General features: G+C 30.3%; 1 protein-coding gene across 2 annotated transcripts; it reads left to right on the top strand.

The window, feature by feature from the left end:
- Positions 1-15,900: 15,900 nt before the first annotated feature.
- LOC21409673 lies at positions 15,901-20,739 on the top strand. Of its 2 annotated transcripts, none has more exons than XM_024173866.1 (10): positions 15,901-16,174; positions 17,527-17,622; positions 18,270-18,354; positions 18,443-18,564; positions 18,719-18,743; positions 18,838-18,921; positions 19,045-19,074; positions 19,163-19,268; positions 19,430-19,494; positions 20,499-20,739. In XM_024173866.1, exons 1-9 carry the CDS (start codon positions 16,085-16,087, stop codon positions 19,491-19,493), a joined length of 702 nt encoding a protein of 233 aa, XP_024029634.1. In that variant the 5' UTR covers positions 15,901-16,084; the 3' UTR covers position 19,494; positions 20,499-20,739. The 2 variants fall into 2 exon arrangements, with proteins under 2 accessions (XP_024029634.1, XP_010108852.2); XM_010110550.2 differs by having other exon boundaries at positions 20,456-20,511.
- The last annotated feature ends 488 nt before the right edge of the window (positions 20,740-21,227 follow it).

Genomic DNA, 21,227 nt, shown 5'->3' with positions numbered 1-21,227 from the left:
TGTAATAAGGTAGGTAGTTTTTCTATCTTTGTTTTTATTTATTTTTATCCAATTTGCTTGAGTTTGTTCTTGACGATATTGTGAGTGACCTTTAATTTACATGTCCCTTAGTCTCGCTCAATCAGAGTTTTTCATGAATTATAGATGAGTTGTTTAAAGAGTTTTATGTGCGCTCAATTGTCTACGTGCCTTTTTAACTTTTTATTGTTACAGTTTAGTGTATTTTGTATCCCTTTTAACGTTTCATTAGAACTTATTAGTGATACCGATCAGTGATTGAGGTTAAGTGTTCTTATAATGAGCATTCGAGTCAACATTAGTGATTACATCTGTTAATTTGAAGTACATTTACCTTAAAAAAAAAAGAAATGCATATTAATTATACCTGACCATCAAATAAGTTGCAAGTTCATAGTTTCTATATATATACATGATAAAGGATAGGTAAGATAGTGATTTAATAGAACTCTTAAATATATCTTACTTCTAATTAACGCTTCAGAAAATGATGGTTGACATAAAACCTAGCCCTTCATAATTGAACCCTCAGCTGAACTCTTTTTATGGCATTAAGTTTCTGAATTCATGATCTACTATATTTGGGAGAATGAAGTAAATAATAAATAATTAAAGTAAATAATAGATTTTGAAAATATTTAAAGTAAATAACAGTAAATTAAATTTACGTGGTAAAAAATCTTTTTACTATATTTGCATAGTAAAAAATATTTTTACCACCTAAATCCTAGATAAAAAAATCTCTTTACTTCTATTTATTTCAAATATTTTAAAATTTGTTATTTACTGAATTTAGTTTCAAAACTCTACTATTTAATACCATTTCTATTATACGTATTCAACTATATATAAGCCTGAAACAATATTACCCAATAAAATAAAAAATAAAAAAGGAAAATGCATTTGTGGCATGTTCGCTTCATTGATTCAAGTTGAGAATTTAAGTTAAAAATTAAATTTATGTAAGAGAAAACATTACACAAAAAGTTGAATTTGAATTTTTATGAGAAAAAACAATATAGGAAAAAACTTGAATTGTGATTCAAACTAACGAAATAAACGAGGCCTTAGAGTACGAAAAAAAGATCTGTACTTTTTCTAATATCATGCCTTGTTTTTGAAGCTTCTCCCGTACGCCAATATATCGGTAGGTAAATTTTTCTGTCCGTCAGATTTATATAAAATTACGTAAAAATTAAAAAATATACAGATCTAATAATTAAAAAAACTTGGCATAAAAGTACACTAAGCGTATCAGAGATTTTATTTTTGTTTTTTTTCATGGAAAGCATTCTTCTAAAATCAATGGTGAAGTATGTTCCGTAAACATTAATCTTACAGCCTTCCTTGCTATTGGAAAAGTTACAACAACAATAGTACTTTTCTCTGCTTCCAAAAACAGAAAATAAAAAATAGAGTACTATTCTTTTAGTGCTATTCAGTGCAATATGAGTTTTTAATAGTTATATTTTCATCGATGATTATTATTAAATATAAAGATTTTATAACGTGTCGTAATAAGAATCTAATTCCATTAATTATTATAAATTTTTTTAATCAACTATTTAATTTATTATAAATGTTGAATCAATATTTTACGACTAAAACAATAATACCCTTAAAATTATATATATATAGCCTCTTAATCAATTGTTTTATTTATTTATTTTTATAAGTTTCTTATATTAGTAATTTTATAAGATTAGTAATTATATAAGATATATCGTGCGTTAAGAACTGTAAATCATATTGGAATTATATATATATATATATATATATATATATAAACAATGCAAGTTTTATATGGAATGATGAAAATCAAACGGTTAAAATTTATGAGGATCTAGAGTCCTTTTTTTTTGGACATTACTATAGAATTTTCCTTTTAATTTAGAAAAAGAAAAGAAAGAAACCAATGGAAACATTTTTTCAACTCGAAATTTGTTTCTTAGCAAATTTTAAAATATGCATGATGCTTCATTTTTAGCTCCCCTATTCAAAATCCAAAATAATTTTGTGATTGCATGCATAGTCTAATTATAATTTTATATTTGACTCCATTATAAAGTGAAGAATTCAAATCTTCTGCCTTAAATTTAAAAAAAAAAACTAAAATAATTTCACACGTAATTGAACAACACGTAAAAATGAAAAAAAAAAATGTTGAGTACCATCTTTTGAAGTTTTCTGGCCTGTTTTGTCCCTATGACTTTGTTGAATTACTTCCCAAAACTTGGGTGAAAAATCATGGTTTACACTAAAGTTTTGTTCATTTTATCGATTCGAGTTTAGAATTTGAGCTTTGTTACAGTAAAAAACTCTCAAAAACAGTTACATTTAATTTTTTTTACTACATTAAAATATCCTCACATAAAGTTACATCTAAACTCGAATCAACAAATTAAATAGTCTCTGACTTTACATGAATTATAATTATTAGTTCCTTTTTCTTTGACTCTTTCTCATTATTACCGTTCTGTTTAGTAATTGGTACCGCCAAAAGGTCTTTCCAATGAGAAAAAAGATCAGAGTTTTTATTATGATGGTCTCCGTTCGGTAAAAGAGAAGATTAGGCAGAGAAATGGAAAAAGTAAAAAAGGGCACTGTATGGCCTGGGTTAGCTTCCGCCTTCCAGGCCAGGCCCCATCACTACCAATTTGTCTAATATTGGACGAATTGTGTCGTGAAAAAACATGTGTTGGTGTTTATTTATTTTATAACTTCATACACTTTGATTTTGATAGAATAAATCATGACAGGTAATTACAAATATGGTCCAACTATTTATCCGGTAGAAAATTAGATTTATGTTTTTATTTAGTTATTTATTTATAGAATCTACTTCTACAGCAATGAACAAATAGATACTACTGTTGAACACTATCTTATATATAGAACTTGAACAAGAAATCAAAATTATCCATTCTTCCCTAATTTATACATGTATATATGAGAAAATTATCAATTCTTTCTTTATATATCTCTCTTCAATTGTTGAACTTTTTAGGTACATTATTACCCGTAGCAAAAACCGGAGCTTTTAACAAAAGTATAGAAAATGACGGACGTATTTAGAACTCGTTCTAAAATAATTTTATTATTTGTATGAAAATAAAAATAAAAATATTTTTAATCTCAGACAGAAATCATTTTTAAAAATGCGTTTGTTAGTTTTATTAAGAGATTATTTTTAGTATAAAAAAACTCATTAATATCTCTCTTTCTCTCTCTCTGCTCAAGAAAGGAGAAAATAAAAATAAAAAATGAAAAACTTTTCATTTCTCTCTCATTTTACATTAAACTAAAAAATCGTTTTAATTTCTATTTTTTATCTTTATTGTACCAAATACTGTTTTAAAAACGTTTTTTTTATTATAAAACGTAAAAAATAAAAACAGAATCAATCTTAAATATGACCGACATAACTCCGTGTTGATCTTTAACGGTTAAAAATAAAGTACTACTTTTTTTTATACGTATCCTACCATGAAAATCTCAAACAAAATTAAACATTTCAACCCGTGAGATTTGACAAACGCAGGTGCTTGGATCGCTCTACTTGGGGGGGGTCCTCGTGGTGCCCCTAACTCTGCTGTTTTGATGCTTAACAGTACTAACAAAAAACCACATGTCGAATACCAAATACTGACATCTAATAAAGGTTTGTATTGACATTGCAAGGCATTTTACAAAGGTTCAGGGACAATGTGCCAGAGGTACTGTCTGTTGGGGGGCTAAAGCACAATTTACCCTTTTCCTCTTTCTTTCTTGCTTCCTACTAATCAAGCAAATATAAAAGTAATGTAATAAAAATCAAATTTTCATTTAGTTCGTTAATTCGAGTTAAGATGTGATTTTATGTGAGAGTTTTTTATTGTAGTAAAAAAGTTAAATGTGATTATTTCTGAGAGCTTTTTATTGTAGCAAAACTCGAATCGGTGAAATAAACGGGACCGAGTCGTTCATTTCACTAATTTGAGTTTTTAATTTCAGTTTTACTACAGTTAAAAACTCTTATAAAAAGTCACATCTAACATTTTTATTACAATAAAAAACTCTCATATAATAATATCTCAACTCAAATTAAAAACTTAAATCTGTGAATTAAATGAGCATTAAACTTTTTATCGGTTATATTTACTATCTCTTTGCCAGATATCCGCTCTTTCCTTCACGATGAACGAGGAAGAATTAATTGACTACTTCTAATATACGATATGATAAAGCTACTCGTACATATGCATGCATGAACTTTTTGAGTTATTAGGATGAAATAAAGCGGAACTGTTTGTTCATTATTAGCTTATTTCTTTTTTGATCTCTTACCATCACTTTGCTCTTCAGAGCACAAAAAAAAAAAATAGCTCTTTTCTCCTTTCCTTTCCTAAAACTAACAAAACCACATGAAAATTTTGCGCGCGCGCATATATATATATATATATATATATATATGGTGAACATGTTCTTATGTTCATAATTCCATGTTCTATCTTTCATTTTCCTATTGTTTTGATCTGTTCTTGTTTTCTATTTAAAAAAAAAAAACCCCTACTCATAGAAAAGATTTTGTTTTGTTTTTAAACATGTTATATTTAAAACAATACAAGCTGTTTGAAACTAACTTCACGATGAACGAGGAAGAATTAATTGACTACTTCTAATATACGATATGATAAAGCTACTCGTACATATGCATGCATGAACTTTTTGAGTTATTAGGATGAAATAAAGCGGAACTGTTTGTTCATTATTAGCTTATTTCTTTTTTGATCTCTTACCATCACTTTGCTCTTCAGAGCACGAAAAAAAAAAATAGCTCTTTTCTCCTTTCCTTTCCTAAAACTAACAAAACCACATGAAAATTTTGCGCGCGCGCATATATATATATATATATATATATATATATATGGTGAACATGTTCTTATGTTCATAATTCCATGTTCTATCTTTCATTTTCCTATTGTTTTGATCTGTTCTTGTTTTCTATTTAAAAAAAAAAAACCCCTACTCATAGAAAAGATTTTGTTTTGTTTTTAAACATGTTATATTTAAAACAATACAAGCTGTTTGAAACTAATTAGTTGTGGCGAGTGGAGATATTGCTACCCAAATTAGGAATTAGTACGTAGATGTGATTGATCGGAACGATAGCATGACAATGCGTTTTTGTTCCGAATGGAGAGAAATAACACAATAATGTATTTTTAAGGCATATTTAACTCGAGTTGAGATATGATTTTATGTGAGAGCTTTTTATTATAATAAAAAAGTTAGATGTGACTGTTTCTGAGAGTTTTTTACTGCAATAAATCTCGAATCGGTAAAATAAATGAGACCTCTAGATTTCTTCTATAGTCAGGTCGTAGTGTGCAAAGTTTTATAAGATTTTTGGAAAATTTCAAAAAAAATCTGGTCCACTGAAAATTTTTTTTAGTGTTACGTCCCACTCCCACTTGACAAAATTCCAGAATCTATTATGCATTGTATATCTCTCCCTTATCTAAAATCCAGGACATAAAGAAAAGAAAGAAAAGAAAACCTAACTAATTAAACAAAAGTAAAAGAAAAGAAAAGAAAAGAAGGAGAAGAAGAAAACCTTTCTATTCTTTCTATTCTTTCAATTTCTTTTCCTCAAATTTTCGTTTTTGTCCACTTGCCATGTGAACAAACTCCAAAAGGAGCAACCAGTGACTAGTGGGAGCATATACTTTTAATTCTACATTGGACCAATAATTCACAAAACTCATCTCCACTTTTGCTATAGAGATCTTATCAAGTACTTCTCTTGCTGCCTTCTTATGAGAAGGGCTTGTACGCTCAGACCTGGCGACTGTTACATATCACATTAGCCGCCATGAAATTATATATTAGGACGTGAGAAGCAATTAAGGTCCCGTTCATTTCACTGATTTAAGTTTAGAATTCGAGTTTTACTATGGTAAAAAACTCTCAGAAACAGTCACATCTAGCTTTTTTGCTGCAGTAAAAAGCTCTCACATAAAATCACATCTCAATTCGAATCAGCGAACTAAACGGAAATACAATAAAAACTATCACACTATTGTTAAATTAGTTAATGGATCGTAACTTGCTATGTTACAAACCAGTGTGACTATCGTACTTTTGTTAATCTTAGAGTTGTTGTTGTTGTTGTTTTTGTTTTTGTTTTTTTTGAACTTAATCTTTGAGTAGTTTTTAAGTGTATAGTTTAACATGCATTGCTCTAAGCTAAAATATCAGATCAGGGGCTCCATAAATTGGTCTCGTTTCTCCTTTCACTCATGAGTTCTCATCCCATGTTTTAATTAGCCAGGCAAAGCAATATCATCTATTTTTATTATCTGTTCAATATTCTCCAATCCAGTCTAACACACAATCATATCATGTTACGTCATATGTTTTATGTTTCACCCTTTACTGCCTATATATTTTTTAAAATGGACAAAAGGTCATACAGAATTAATTAAGGTCAAAGTTAAAAAGATAAAGTAGAAACAATAAATTCAAAATAACAATTTAGAATGCTATTGTTGACATTAGTTTGTTTATTGCCAAGCTCATGTACTAGTGCTTATTTTTCACGTATATGCAATTTTTTTTAAAAAAATATGAATACAAAATAAGATTTTCTAATGGGCCTTAAATATGATTAGAGCATTGAACACGATCATAAATAAGTAATACTAGAGTTTTTTTTTTTTTTTTTTTTTTGGTTGTACTAGTATTAACTCAAATTCGAGTTGAGATGTGATATTGTATGAGAGCTTTTTACAGTAGCAAAAAAAGTTAGATGTGACTGTTTCTGAGAGCTTTTTACTGTAACAAAACTCAAATTCTAAACTCAAATCAGCGAAAAGAACATGCCAGTATTCCCATTAAATAATTTTTGGATCAGTTAACTGCGTATGTAAGATTAATGTTTAGTGACCAACTTTAATGATTTTAGGTGCGGGAAAAAATGAAGGCTGATAATTTGGGTACAGCGCACAAATTGCATGCACTATAGTACCCTTTGCTCTTGTTCTCGAAAAAGGTCACTCAGACATGTTCACATGGACAAGAAGTGTCCCATATGGAAAAAGCACCCATTGGGTTGATTGTGTGTTTGATGCTGACTATTATAAGGGAGAAACATTTTCCATCAATTATATACATATGGATAAAGATTCAACTCATATATATATATATATGATTTCAATGGTTATTATTTTAGCCGTAAGATATTAATCTGATAATCATAATAAATTAGATAGTTGATTTAAAAATTTATGACAATTAATGACATGAATTCTTGTCACTTAACGTTATTAATATACTATATTAATAATAACTATTGTATATATATATAGTACTTCGGGATTCAATCATTAAATTTCTATTAATAATTGGTTGTAAGATCCAAACTGTATTAGCAAAATATCCTTGATCAGTTTTATTTCAATTATTACAAATTCTAAGGACTTATCTTTTTCAAAGGAGATTTGAAGAATATTACTTGAACAAATAGGAAGAAGACAATAGTAGAAGCTATTAAGGCTGCAAGGGGAAGCACCAAAGCCAATTATTCGAGAAAAAAGCTCCAAAGCCAATAGAAACAACAATCAGGAGACACTTCTTTGATGGAGAAGTCCATATCATCTGCTATAGACTGACAATATACTTGGCCCCCACGCATGGACTGACCGCACGACTGTGTCGCGTCTGAATTTCTGATAACTTGGCTTCATGCCTATGCCTTTGATCATGAAGTTGAAAAAAATAGCATATATACTTGAAAGTTGAAAAGATAAAAATCCCTCTAGTATATATATATTTTATTTTTTTTTATTTTTCTTTTTTTGGATAAAGAATGCCTCTAGTTTGGATGTGGTTGAAGACGGTTGTAAGCTTGTAAACTTACGCCATGATCGTTGTTTAAACAGTAAAAATAATACAACTTAAGTCAAACGTTTTCTATTAATGGGGTTTTTTCTACCCAAAAAAAAAAAAAAAAAGTTGCTGTTAAGACGCCAGTACAGTACTGCCGATCATGATTCATAAGTAATTGCACGTATTATATATTGGTATCTTGTAGTAAAACGCAACTTGTTTTTTCATAAGGAAATATTATATAGCAAACTTTGAACTCATACACAAATCCTTTTAACTCTGCAGTTGTGCCAAATCAATCGGTATACTTATTTACTACGTGACCAGCTAAAAGTTGTCATGAAGTAGTTTCTTCTATATATGCCTGATCATTTGTTACACACGATCATTATCATATTCTACAGGGCCATTAGGCGTTGAAGCTATTTCAATATATACCAGTCATATGTCTAGTGTATTTTCTAGATAAGAATAAGGGACATCTACCAGCTGGTAGCTAGAGAAACGCTGGTTTAATTAGGAGCTGAAGGACCTTAATCTTCAATAAATAATAACGTACCTTCACAATTTCATTTTCAAGGTTGACAAACAAATCAAAAATAATGAAAAATGGTGACGGTTTGATTTTGCATGTGAAAAGAAGAGAAATGGAGAAGAGAAAATCAATGAAGAAAACAAGGGAGAATGTGTGAAAATATAAGAGGGATGAGTGTTTGAATGGCTTAGAGCCCGTTTGATTCGGGCATTCAAGTCAGTGGAGAAATGGAGAAGAGAAAATCAATAAAGAGAACAAGGGAGAATGCGTGAAAATGGATGAGGGATGAGTGTTTGAATGGCTTAGAGCCTGTTTGAAGGGAAGAAGGGAGAATGCGTGAAAATAGAAGAGGGATGAGTGTTTGAATGGCTTAGAGCCCGTTTGGTTCGGGTATTCAAGTCAGTGATTCTGATTTATTAGTGAGAGCTTCGTGAAAGAACCATTGGTGGTAATTGTTTTTAGAGATTCAACTATGGGCCGGGGCTCATGGGCCGACATAGGCCCATCCTGTTACAATATCAAGTTGGCCCGGTACGATCCGATAATGTTCATGGCACGGCTCAACCCATCAATAATGGTGGGATGGGTTGGGCTAGCATTTCATGGGTCAGGTTGGGCTTGGGCCGTGCCGGGTCAGCCTGACTAGGCCCATCGTGGGCCGGCCCATGTAAAGCCCACTTAGTCCGGCTCATATACACTCACTGGTCAACCTACCGCAGGCCCATTTTAACCTAATTATATATATTATATATATTTACTAATCTTGTAAATATCTTATGTACAACTATTCTGACTGTACTCTTTTTTTCTTATCAAGATTTTGTCCCACTAAGTTTTTGTTAAAAATATTTTTAATGAGACAGTTGTAAATAAACTATCTCCTTTCATATTTCTACTGACTATTCTTGCTTTTATATTTGTTAACTTGTCTAAAAATTCAAATATTAAAATAAAAAAAAATTACAAAATTGCAAGCTAAGATGGGTTGGACCATGATGGGCCTACCAATCTTAACTCGTAAATGGGCTAGCCCATTTTCAAGCCCATGACACGGCCTAACCTGGTCCATGACACGACTCGGCCTGACCCACGTAAAATTGGCCCGTGGTATGGGCTAACAAAGAGGTGTTCTTATATGGGCCAAGCCAGCACAGCCCACTAAAATCATGGGCTGGGCCGGGCCGGTCCATGGTCCATGTGGACCTTAAGTAGGCACGGCCCGACTCAGAGTTACATCTCTAATTATTTTGATTCCAATGTTTTGTGAAAGTAAAGCACCGTAACAAAATTAGAATTAAGAGTTAAAAATACATCAATCAAATGGGCTCAAATTTTGAAAACTTATTTATAATGATATCTAATGTTATCAAGATTGATTTCCCTTAATTAGACTCTAAGGATCAGTTTTGTTCCATTAGTTCACACCAAATAATTTAAACTAAAATTTAAATTTTCATGTGAAAAAATATAGTAGCAGAACCATTGAAACCGGGGTTTGATCTCTTTTACCAAACATGCTTGAAAATTCGTGCACAATAGGGCTGAAAATAGCATGAGTCGGTATTGGAAAAAATTTTGGTTAAAATGGAGACTTTTGCTAAAAACTGAAACTTAGATTTGGATAGACTAGCTGTGGTATTTTTGCAACAACTGTTTACTATAATATCGGGATTGAGCGATTCAAGTAGCGTTAAAAAGATAACTAAAAGATCTATAACTGTATGTGAGATATTGTTTTCCTAATTCGAACGTTTTAAGGATCATAAGGTGCGTTGAAAGTAACATCATGCGATGGATGAATGGTTTGAAAAGAAAAACGTAGAATTTCATGGTGTGTTTGAACCCATGCTCAAAAGTTCAAAACTTCCTAAAATCATATAATATAAGGAAAACGAGACAAATACCTTTTTAGAGTGCATGAGTCTATATTTTTACTCCTTACTCTTGATTTATATTATTTTTAGTCAAATAATCATATTAGTCAAAATGATATTAATTAATGGTAAAAGGTAAAAATTTAGACTCGTGTATTATGAGGATAAGTTTAATAATTTTTCTTATAATATAACATGTAATAAGACATTACAATATAAAATTTTGGATTAATTACAAAAATTTCTTTTAAACTATGACCTGTGTAAGACTTTTCCCCATTTTCTTCAAAACGTAACACTCATTCCCTTAAATTATGAATCATTAACAAAAATGCTCCTTCTATCACTTTTCTAATACATAATTGGGGGGTGTTTTGATAATCTTACATATTCTTAAAAAAAATTAGAAATTAAAATTTTCTTCGTAATTTTTATTTAATTAATTAATTAGAAGAGTTAAGTTAAAAATTTTATTTAATTGTTTTATTTTATTTATTATCATATTAAATTAAAATTTATTTTTAAAAACTAAAATTTAAGAATCATAGGTAGAAGAGTAATTGTGCACCAAACTGTTTAGCAACAGTTAATAATTTTTATTAACATTTCATAGTTCAGGGAATGGACGTTACATTTTGAAGATTGAGAGACAGAGTGTTACATGGATCATAATTGAGGAGAATTTTTATAATTAACTCTAAAATTTGATATTAATTTCATCACAAAATGTAACGTGGCATCATTATCTTCTAAATGACCTTAACATTCACACATGAACCTTTATAAATCAAATAAAACCATACCATATCATACATATACGCAGTAGAAACACCATATATCAAATAATCAACATACGAAATCACAAGTTATAGCACAAAATTTATAATTCAACGTAAACTTATCATTAATTACATGAACCTTCTTGAACACATCGAGATTCACACCATTGTCACATGTAACACCGCTAGATAAATCATTACTAATAACATAACTTAACATAATAAATCGTTACTTTAAATGTCAGCTCATATACTTATCTTTAAGTAAAATTTCAAGTGTAACAACTGGGGAGAGGGGGAGACAATAAAATGGGAGACAAGAAGTGTGCCAAGGCCTAGGTTTTCTGGTGACTGCCATGGGGTGGAAGAGAGGATTTGAAGGGGCTGTTCTTTTACCGTTTTTGAATTAGGTGACTTGAGTGTAGATTTTGAATTGAGTTTGAGTTTTAAACTTGAGTTGAAGTTGTAACTTGAGTTTGTATTTGGTTGTGTACATTTGAGTTATGGTTTGAGATAAGAATCTTTTTGAGTTTGTGTTTGAGTGAGTCAAAACTTGAATTTGTATTTAAATAGTATTTTAATAAAAACTCAATGCTGATGGAAAATTTTAATAGGGTATATGGGTGTGGTTTTATTCGTCTTTTCATTGTTAACGCATAGAAAAAAAATCATCTCAATCAGAATTAAAACGAAAAAGTTATAGCATTTTTAAGAATACAAAAAATACTGTTCATTAATTTGAGTTTGAGTTTCTGAACTCAAGTTGAAGGAGAAACTTGAACTCGAGTTTTAGTCCCAAACTCGAGTTCAAACTCGAGTCCAAACTTAAAAGAACATGAACTTAAATAAAGTTGTGACTCAAGTTATTTTTTTTGAGTTTTTAACTCAAAAATAGGGCTGCCGAACAGCCCCGAAATATGATCTAAGTTATTAGTTTTGGGAGAAAGCTATTTTTGTCTTTTTGAGTCTTGGCAAGCAGGAACAACCATTTAATTTAAATTTTTTTTTTAGAATACTTGTGACACAGACTTTTTAATTAGGCCTATAAAATCGGTCGTTTTTCTTCATATCCCTAAAAAGAAAAAGCAAAGCAAATATATTTACTAAGGTCAACAACGTCATTATACAATTGAATTTAGCCGTATATAAAATTTTGTGAAACTTGAGCGACATTTCAACTGCAAGATATTATATTTGCTATATATGTTAAGGGTGTGTCTATTGAAACCCACTTCTTTATTTTTTACACACTCTTTTTTATTATTTTTAAATTACTTATTAATAAATATATTATTAGGGACGAGAGTTGCTAAATGCAGATATTGCCTTAAATTCTTAGAACATTTTTAAGGAAACTCTCTAAATTTTAATTAAAATGGCTAGAAAGTCATTTTAGTTAGTAACTTCTTAGTGAGTCACTTAACCATTCTTTATATTTTAGCTAAATATATATTATTTTAATATTTATTAAATTTAAAATATAAATAATTTATTGAATTTACAAAAAAAATTTTACATTTGTTACAGTTGAAAAGAATAAAATGGCTAGCCTCTCCAGACTAACTATATTTAGCAAGTACATAAAGTATTCTTTAAAATAACTAACTATTTAGCTAATAATTAGAGTTGAGAAAAATTAAAAAAAATAAATGATTAATTATTTTAGCTAAAAAACTAGCACAGAAAAAACACTCATAACTAAAAATTATGAGTATTCTTTCCATAAAAAAAAAAAGAGTATTATTGAGAACTTCATCTGCATTTGGTGCGATGCTTTGTACTTTGTAGATCCTTGTCGCTGCTTTTTCTTTTTCTTTATCCTTTTTAAGTAAAACTTGTTACTAGCATGTGATAGTATTTTGGTGCAAAAGAACATAAACGAAATGGATTGAAAAGTGATTCATGGATTGCAAACGACGTTTTTATCTCACTTTCTGCAGGAAATTTTAGTCATTATTTACAACGTAAGTCACAAGTTAAGTTTTATTGTTACAGTATTTTTTTCATAAATTTTTTTTTTTTGTACATGCACAACTCAAATTCTTAATTTAAGTTGTGAAATAAACATACAACTCAAATTCTTAACTTAAGTTGTGAAATAAACATGCTCTTAGACTCCTACCTTGTGTGGAAACAAGATTATCTAGATACGAGTGTTTGAAGAAATGTTAAAAAGAACATAGCAAAATATGTAGTTGAATTAACAAGACAATCAGGATCTCAAGAATGTGTGTAAAATGTAGAATTCAGGATGATTTTAGTTGTAGGAGCTTTTTGAAATTCCAAAAGGGATATTAAAAATATGGGGTGATTTAAGACTATGTGTGTGAAAAATTTAAAAAAAAGGTGTCAATAAACATACTCACGTGTTAATCTATTTCTATTATCTATTACATACTTAAAAGAGTCAATGACTAGCTTCTAAGAAGGCTACATGCCTTTCTTTCTTTTTTTATTTTTTAATTTTTTACTTCTCTCTTTTTTTTTCTTGTTCCATTTTCTGACCTTTATTTTTTCATTTTTCTTCTCTTTTTTTTTGCCTATTGCCTTTTTTTTTTTTTTTTACTTTTATCTATACTTTGCCTTTTTTTTTTTAATTTTATCTATACATCTAAAACAATACTGGGCTCTTTTCTACGTGACAGTCCCTCCATTCACTTCTTTTTTTTTCTTTTTCCTTCTTGTGAATTTTTTTACATTTAATTTTGTGTGTATTTTTTTTTTAAAAATATATTGTTTCTCACTTTACTCTCATGAGGGTAACTTTTTTGCATCTGTTCATATTTTTTTAGTTAGTTCAAATAATTCTATTCAAATGTGTCTCTACTTAATTTTTTTGTCAATTGCTATATTTATACGTATTTCTTTTTAAAATAAATACAAAAATCTTAAATGATTGTATAAATGAATTTATTATTATTTAATAAACAATAAGCTCTTTAAGTACCTCTAATACAGCAACACGTGTGAAGCATGATATAAAATTAGTACTCCAAAAAAGAAAAAGGAGTCTCTCACATGAAAATAAGAAATTTCAAACAGCGTTCCAGATTTGAAAAAAGAGTAAAAGACAGATATGAGAACTTCAAAAAAAAAAAAAAAAACAAGAAGAAGAAGAAGAAGAAAGTGACGGGGCTTTTTGGAAAAGATTGCATCATTTTACCTTAGTAAATCTAAAAAATATCCATTCAGTTAAACTTAAATACAACTTTTACTCTTAAATTTTTTTAAAAAAAAATCTAAAATGTATCCCGTACGTTTTTAAACCAAATGAAAAGTATATCATCTTTTAACTTTTTTGGTTAATTTTTTAAAATGTCCAAATTATAATAAAATATCTTATAAACTATTCAATTTTACCCTGAGCTATATTGGGGTTGTTCTTTTACATTTTTGAGTTAGGGTGATTTGAGTGATGATTTTGAGTTGAGTTTAAGTTATAATTTGGATGTGCACATTTGAGTTATGATATGAATTGAGAATCTTTTTGAGTTTGTGTTTAGGTGTGTCAAAATTTAAATTTGTATTTAGATAGTATTTTAATAAAAACTCAATAGTGATGACAAATTTTAATAGGGTATATGGGTAGGGTTTTATTCGTCTTTTCGTTGTAAATGCATAGAAAAAAATCATCTCAATCAAAATTAAAACGAAAAAGTTATGACATTTTTAAGAATAGAAAAAATATTGTTTATTAACTTGAGTTCGAATTTATGAACTCGAGTTGAAGGGGAAACTTGAACTCGAGTTTAGCTCCAAACTCGAGTTCAAACTCAAATTTTACAAAAGAACATGAATTTGAATAAAGTTATAACTCGAGTTTAAATTTTTTCTGAGTTTTGTTGCAAAAGAACAACCCCATCAACTTCCAAACACGCGTCTTAATTTTTTTAAGTGATTCTCCTAGATTAGATTTTCAGTAATGTAAAGAAAATTTACGTCAAGTTGAACAAGTTTTTTCTTTGCATAATAAACTAACACAAAATGAGATAGTACTATATGAGATATCTAATGACAATTTGGTCATTTAGAAAAATTAAATTAGAAACGTTAAAAGAAAGATATCTTTTGTTTAATTTGAAAAACACGGTGGATATCTTTTAGATGTCAAAAAATCCAAAAATAAAAATTGCATTTAGGTAAACATAAGGCTTTTTTATATGGATATCTCCTGAACTTTTAGAATTTGACGATTTCTTTCTTATTCTTTTTTCTTAGCAGTTGACTCCTCTAACTCAAAACTTTTTTACAATTAAGGTCCATTCGAAAATAACATTTGTTTTTTTTTTTTTTTTGATGATTCTAATCACATGAAACGCATGTGAGCATCTCTTAAGGTAATAAAGGTTATTTCTCACTCTTAGAAAGTCTATTGAGGGTAGTAACCTTTAGAAACTGAGAGTTGTTTATCACAACTGATTGTATTTCAGACACATTAGATGACCCTGAATCGAACAAATAAGATGAAAAATGACTTTTATTACTCTTTATAAATGCTCACATGCGCGTCATATGATCAGAATCGTTAAAAAAACATGCATCATTTTCGATTAGGCTTAATTACAAAGATTTAAAAATTAAAGGGGTCAGCTGTTAAAAAAAGAATAAAAATTAAATGATCAAATTTAAAAAATTCAGGGGTATCTGTAAAAAAAAAAAAAAGCCTCTAAGGAAAACATGGGAAATTTTTTAAATTTGAAAATGCCCAAAAATAAAAGTTGTATTTAGATAAAGCATACTTTTTGGATTTTCTCTAATTCACTACTTTGACAGTTTCCTAGCAATTGCGTATATTGGGCTTTTCAAATATGCACGTAACGATTAACAAAATCGTGAAAATAAACTAGAAAACAGAAGAAGACCAACCACAACTACCTTTTTGAGTATATTCCGTCTCTCTTGCACTTTCTTCGCATCCTAGTAATTTGAACTTCAAATCCGACCTTTTTCTTTCTTGTGATTTCTGGGTATCTCAGAAATTGCAGGATTGGCTGCGTTAAACTAAGAGAATGCCGAACTGGGAGCTGAAGAACTGTTGCCAGCACGACCAGGTCGTTTTCTTGGCGACAATTGGAGTCTTCACCGTTGTAATCCTCCTGGTACGTCTCCTTTGTTTCTTTGGACCTTTTGATTGCGCAGAAGACAAAATTATAAAAATTTTGGAGTCTTCTGTTTTGCTTTTTTTTTTTTTTTTTTTTTTTTGGTCAACTATGCCAAATTACTGGGTTGGGCTTAAACTAGGAACTTGCCCAGGATATAAATTGCTCCTATATTTTTATTAGTAATATTCTCACAGGACATTCATTTTGTTTCTCCATGTTTTGTGTGATTTGTATTCGAGGATCGGTTTCTTCTTGAACTCTTTTTTTTTTTTTTCTTTTGGGTACCGAAGACTGTGTTGAATTCGTGCTAATTATCTTTGTTAGAGTTAGACTTAGGAAGAGGGATTTCAACGTAAACAAGAAATAGAAAAAAGAAAAAGACTTGGGAATAGAGTTACATCTATAGAACTTCCTTTTCTATCACAATTAGTACTTTACTACTAAAAAATTTCAGCATTGTAATTATGTAAACATCCTTTTATACAAATTGGCTATTGAGAAAACAATGCTGACACAAGCTGCTTTATTTTTGTTTTTGTTTTTTTTTTTTCTTTTTCTTTTTTTGTGGTCAAAAGGAATTTTTAGTTCTGATAGGAGAATTTGTTCGTTAGAAACTAGTAAGGTAACTCATACTAGACATGTTTTGTGATTAATGACTGTTTTACAACTAAGCTTGAGGGATACAGTTTGTAACAAGGCACAAATGAGGCAATCCTCTACTTAAGGGATTAATGATGCGTCAAAAATTACACGTCCCAATTCTATATTAACTAAAGCAATAAAATCGCAGAAAAAAAAAATCAAACAAACAATAACACATAAGATTTATAGTGATTCACCCTCAACGTGAGAGTTACGTCCATTTTACAGCTGTTGCCATAATTCACTATGATGAAGGAGAAGATTACGAGAGAACATTGCATACCTCTCATATTTGTTGTGTTTTTTCTCTAACCTCTCTAATTTACCCTAAAATTGGTGCCCCCTTTGCATAAGAGAATCTAGTGCAACCATATTTACAAAGTCAGTTTGGGTGTTGTCTCTGCAAAAGGCAACGATCGTTGGACAATAATTAGGTTCCAAAACTTAACATGATAAACATTGATCTAATTCAAAAGATGTACAAAAATGAGAATGAAATGGCTTCAAAAGTACATTGGATTAGGATGAGATTAACTTCATCATAATATTGAGCCAAAAAACTAAAAAAAAAAAACACCAAATGATTTATATTCATTATGGGTACCAAGTTAGATACTTGTATGAGTCTCGCTGATAATTTTGCTATCCTTTTGTTTTATGGATCCAATTTGTCCTTTTGATGTAAAGTTTGTTTCTGATTTTTAAAGCTGTGGAGGACAGTGCTACTCACACCCTTTAAACTCATCACAGTGTTCCTGCATGAAGCAAGTCATGCAATTGCTTGCAAACTCACGTGTGGTCAGGTAAGAAGACAAGCTCTTTCCCTTTTCCATCATTTTGTGCTTCAATGATAACATATTTCTTCTAACTGTCTACAAAAACACACGAATGATTGATAGGCTTCGGGTAGTTGGTTGATTGGCTTGTTAAAGTAGTTAGTTAGTACTTGGTAGTTTGTTAGGCTGATCTGTTCTGTGCTATTAGTAGTTGCAACTTGCAAGTGTGCTTTCAGTTCGGACTTAGAAGAGTAGTTAGTAAAACTCAAGGGGGTATACAGATCACAAACAGGAGGAATAAGGGCAGGCTTTAGTTTAATTGGGTCTCGGCTGAGCTGAAAGCTGGGAGAGGGGCAGAGCTCTTGAACTCTGTCAACTTCTATCGTTTTCTGAGTTTTTGATTCAGGAAATAGTGCTTTTTTCAAACAGTCAACAACCAAGAATTTATCAGTTAAATTTTTGTGCTCTTCCTATGATTATGGAGTTCATTTTTCTGTTTTTCATTGAATTAACTGATATGAAAAGATAACCTCACACTTCTAGGGTAAATGTTGGTGGTTTTGGCTTTCAAAGTCAATGTACATTTAAAATTCTGAAGCTGTCATACCGTTTCACCTTCATGTACCTGATTGTTGGACTCGGTTGTATATCTTATAACCTAATTTGGTTTGTAGGTAGAGGGAATTCAGGTTCATGCAAATGAGGGTGGAGTCACGCAAACACGCGGTGGCGTATATTGGTTGATCTTGCCTGCAGGATGTAAATACACTTTTCTCCCTTTATAGTTTATTTCTGAAACTCCTATTTTCAGGTGTTTATCTTTTGTGCGACTTCTCTTGAAACCTAGATCTTGGTTCATCATTCTGGGGAATGGCTTTGATACTTGCATCAACAAACCTCATAACTGCGAGAATCGCTGCTGGGTGTTTTGTTATTGCACTTCTCATTGTGCTCTTTATTGCAAAAAATGTAAGATTGTTATTTAATGTGATAACTAGTAATGCTGTTGGTTGTGTTACAGTATTGCCAAATGTGTACATATTACTGGTTGTTGTCTCCACAAATATATCTTATACTTTTATACTTTTTCTATCTTATTCGTGACATACTCTCTTTTCAACAGTGGACGCTTCGAGGACTCTGTATTGGTAAGTATCTTTCTGAAGTTGTTAAAATGTTTTAGTTTTATATGTCGACGTGCTTTCTTGCTAATTTTTCATGTTTACTTATTGAATCTCTCAGGATTCATTATTTTCATTGCTATCATTTGGGTTTTGCAAGAAAAAACAACCGTCCGCATTCTTCGCTACGTCATTCTCTTTATTGGTACATTTCTATCCCATCGTATCATTTCTGGGGAAAAAGTTCTTCCTCATTCTGGATCAAAATATGCATATCTTGGATGGACGGGAGTGAAAATTGCTTTATATTTGGTTTGGTGAATTGCAGGTGTGATGAACAGTTTGTTTTCAGTATATGGTATGTGCAAATTGCAATGACTCTTCTGTCTCATCTCAACTTTTTTCATTACAGTCATGCAGTTATGATTTTAAATTACAAACCGCAGATATCTATGATGATTTAATATCTCGAAGAGTCAACTCCAGTGACGCTGAGAAGTTTGCCGAAGTTTGCCCCTGCCCTTGTAATGGAACAGCATGGGGAGTCATCTGGTGAGGTTTCAGCATTGACACAAGACACAAGTTTTTGTTAGGAAAATTTCATGCATAGAAACTATAAAGCAGCATGTTCGTTTTGAATATACAAAATGCTATGTGTTTTAATCTGTCTTCTTGAAGGTTTTCTTAATTATTTTAGCAAACTACTCTTGCAGGGGAATGATATCATTCATCTTTCTTTGTGGATCTATGTATCTTGGACTTGTCATCTTATCATGAGGTAAGCCCACTTCTCTGTACTGTCTGCAATTGTTTTAATCTATCTATTTCTGATGAGACCAAATCTTATTGCATTTATAGGCACTGTTTCATCTTTAAGAATGTGAAACTCCTTTTGTGGTACTTGTGTATTTGTCAAAAAAAAAAAAAAAAGGACAATGTTACTTTATTATTTATTTATTCATAACATTCTACTTGATTCTGAAATGATCATGCTTTTTGTTAAAGCTGTGTTAGTTACGCTGTAGATACCCTGAATTTATACTCGAGAGTCCATCTGTGATTTGCTCTTTTACTTTTAGTATATCATTCTTTGAAATAACTAGTTGAGCCACTGGCTATACACATGGAGAACAACTTTGTAAGTTTAGTCCCGTGTCAAAACACGAGAAGTTAAACTGCAAAAAATCATTTACAAAATTAAAAAACAAAAAACAAAACAAAACACTTAAAAAATAAAAAAAAAAGAAGATAAAAATGTGAAAAAGAGGAAGGGGGAGGGACTGCCACGTGGCATACTTGGGAGAAAGAGCACTTGGCTCTTTTGGTTGTTAATAATAGATGTTTTCCATGGCTGAAAATGAAATTTTAACATGTACAATATGTTGAAAAACGATCAAAACTTTTACAAGAAGCTATTGGCTGATCTTGAGTCCCAAAGAAATTGTGTGTATATATATATGTGTGTGTGTGTGAAAGGATATCTGATTTAGAATGTTGCTCCAACTAAGAGACTCATCTGCACAATACAAATTAGAAAACCGGAAGCAAACTATGCAATGTAATTTTCCTAGAATTTGGAGGTTTAGTCCTCTGGCATGTTGCTTTTTAGGATAGAAGAATATCTTGCTTAACTGGCTTAGTTCTTGTATCTAGACTACTGGATTGTTTAATTGTGCTCCAAAGTTACAGCCTTGGTACCAAAAATTCTAAATTTCTCTGTTGTTCTCATCTATTTTTAGGGGTTTTTGGAAGCTTCAGTTCATATTCTGTTTCTTATTGCAGAGACTACAAGCACTTGACATTGTCTTTATTTTCAATTTTTGTAGTCTGATTTAATTGATACTTAGAAGGTCATGCCTTCATTATTTTTTTAACCCTTTTCATTCAGGGTTACATTTTTTAGATTATATTGCTTGTATATTAACATTTGTATTGATGTGTTTTATTCTTGTGGAGGTCGGAAAGTGTTTAAACTGCTGGATGTATTTTGACTATTTCTACAATTGATCTCCATTTTCCTGTATGCTGATTTTGATGTTGATGGATTATTCTTGTAGTTTTAAAAGAAGGTTAGATTTTTCAAAAACGAGTATATATTTTTTTTCAACTTCAGTGATTGGAACAAGAACCCAAAACTTAAATTGCCGTGGAAAACTGGCAGTCTATAATTAATATGTTAAGAAAAATTCAAATAACCAATTAGTATTGAAAGAAAAGTATGCGTTGACAAAGTCATGCCCATGTTAAAATTGAGTTAAATTCATATAAAATACCAAATCTTCTTTCTTATGACAGTTTGAAAGTTATATTAAATTTACAATGTAACCTAAAAAAAACGTGTCAATGTCAACTACATATCTGTATCTATCTACACATATTAAAAAAGTCAAAAGAGGATTTTAAGAGTGCTATTTTCGCCACATGTCAGCCTCATCTTTTTTTATCTTTTTAGTTTATTTACTTTTTCTAATACTTAATTTCTTTTTCTTTTTTTTTTTGTTTAATGTTTAC

Source organism: Morus notabilis, unplaced genomic scaffold (assembly GCF_000414095.1).
Source record: "Morus notabilis unplaced genomic scaffold, ASM41409v2 Scaffold518, whole genome shotgun sequence".
NCBI classification, from domain to species: Eukaryota; Viridiplantae; Streptophyta; class Magnoliopsida; order Rosales; family Moraceae; genus Morus; species Morus notabilis.
This window is presented reverse-complemented; position numbering and strand designations above follow the sequence as displayed.

Bases quoted from the DNA above. Each gene is read 5' to 3' on its own strand.
- LOC21409673 (XM_024173866.1), top strand. From the start codon at position 16,085: ATGCCGAACTGGGAGCTGAAGAACTGTTGCCAGCACGACCAGGTCGTT. The intron at 17,623-18,269 runs GTAAGAAGACAA...TTTGGTTTGTAG, and splicing joins GCAAACTCACGTGTGGTCAG to GTAGAGGGAATTCAGGTTCA. The intron at 18,565-18,718 runs GTAAGATTGTTA...TCTTTTCAACAG, and splicing joins TGCTCTTTATTGCAAAAAAT to TGGACGCTTCGAGGACTCTG.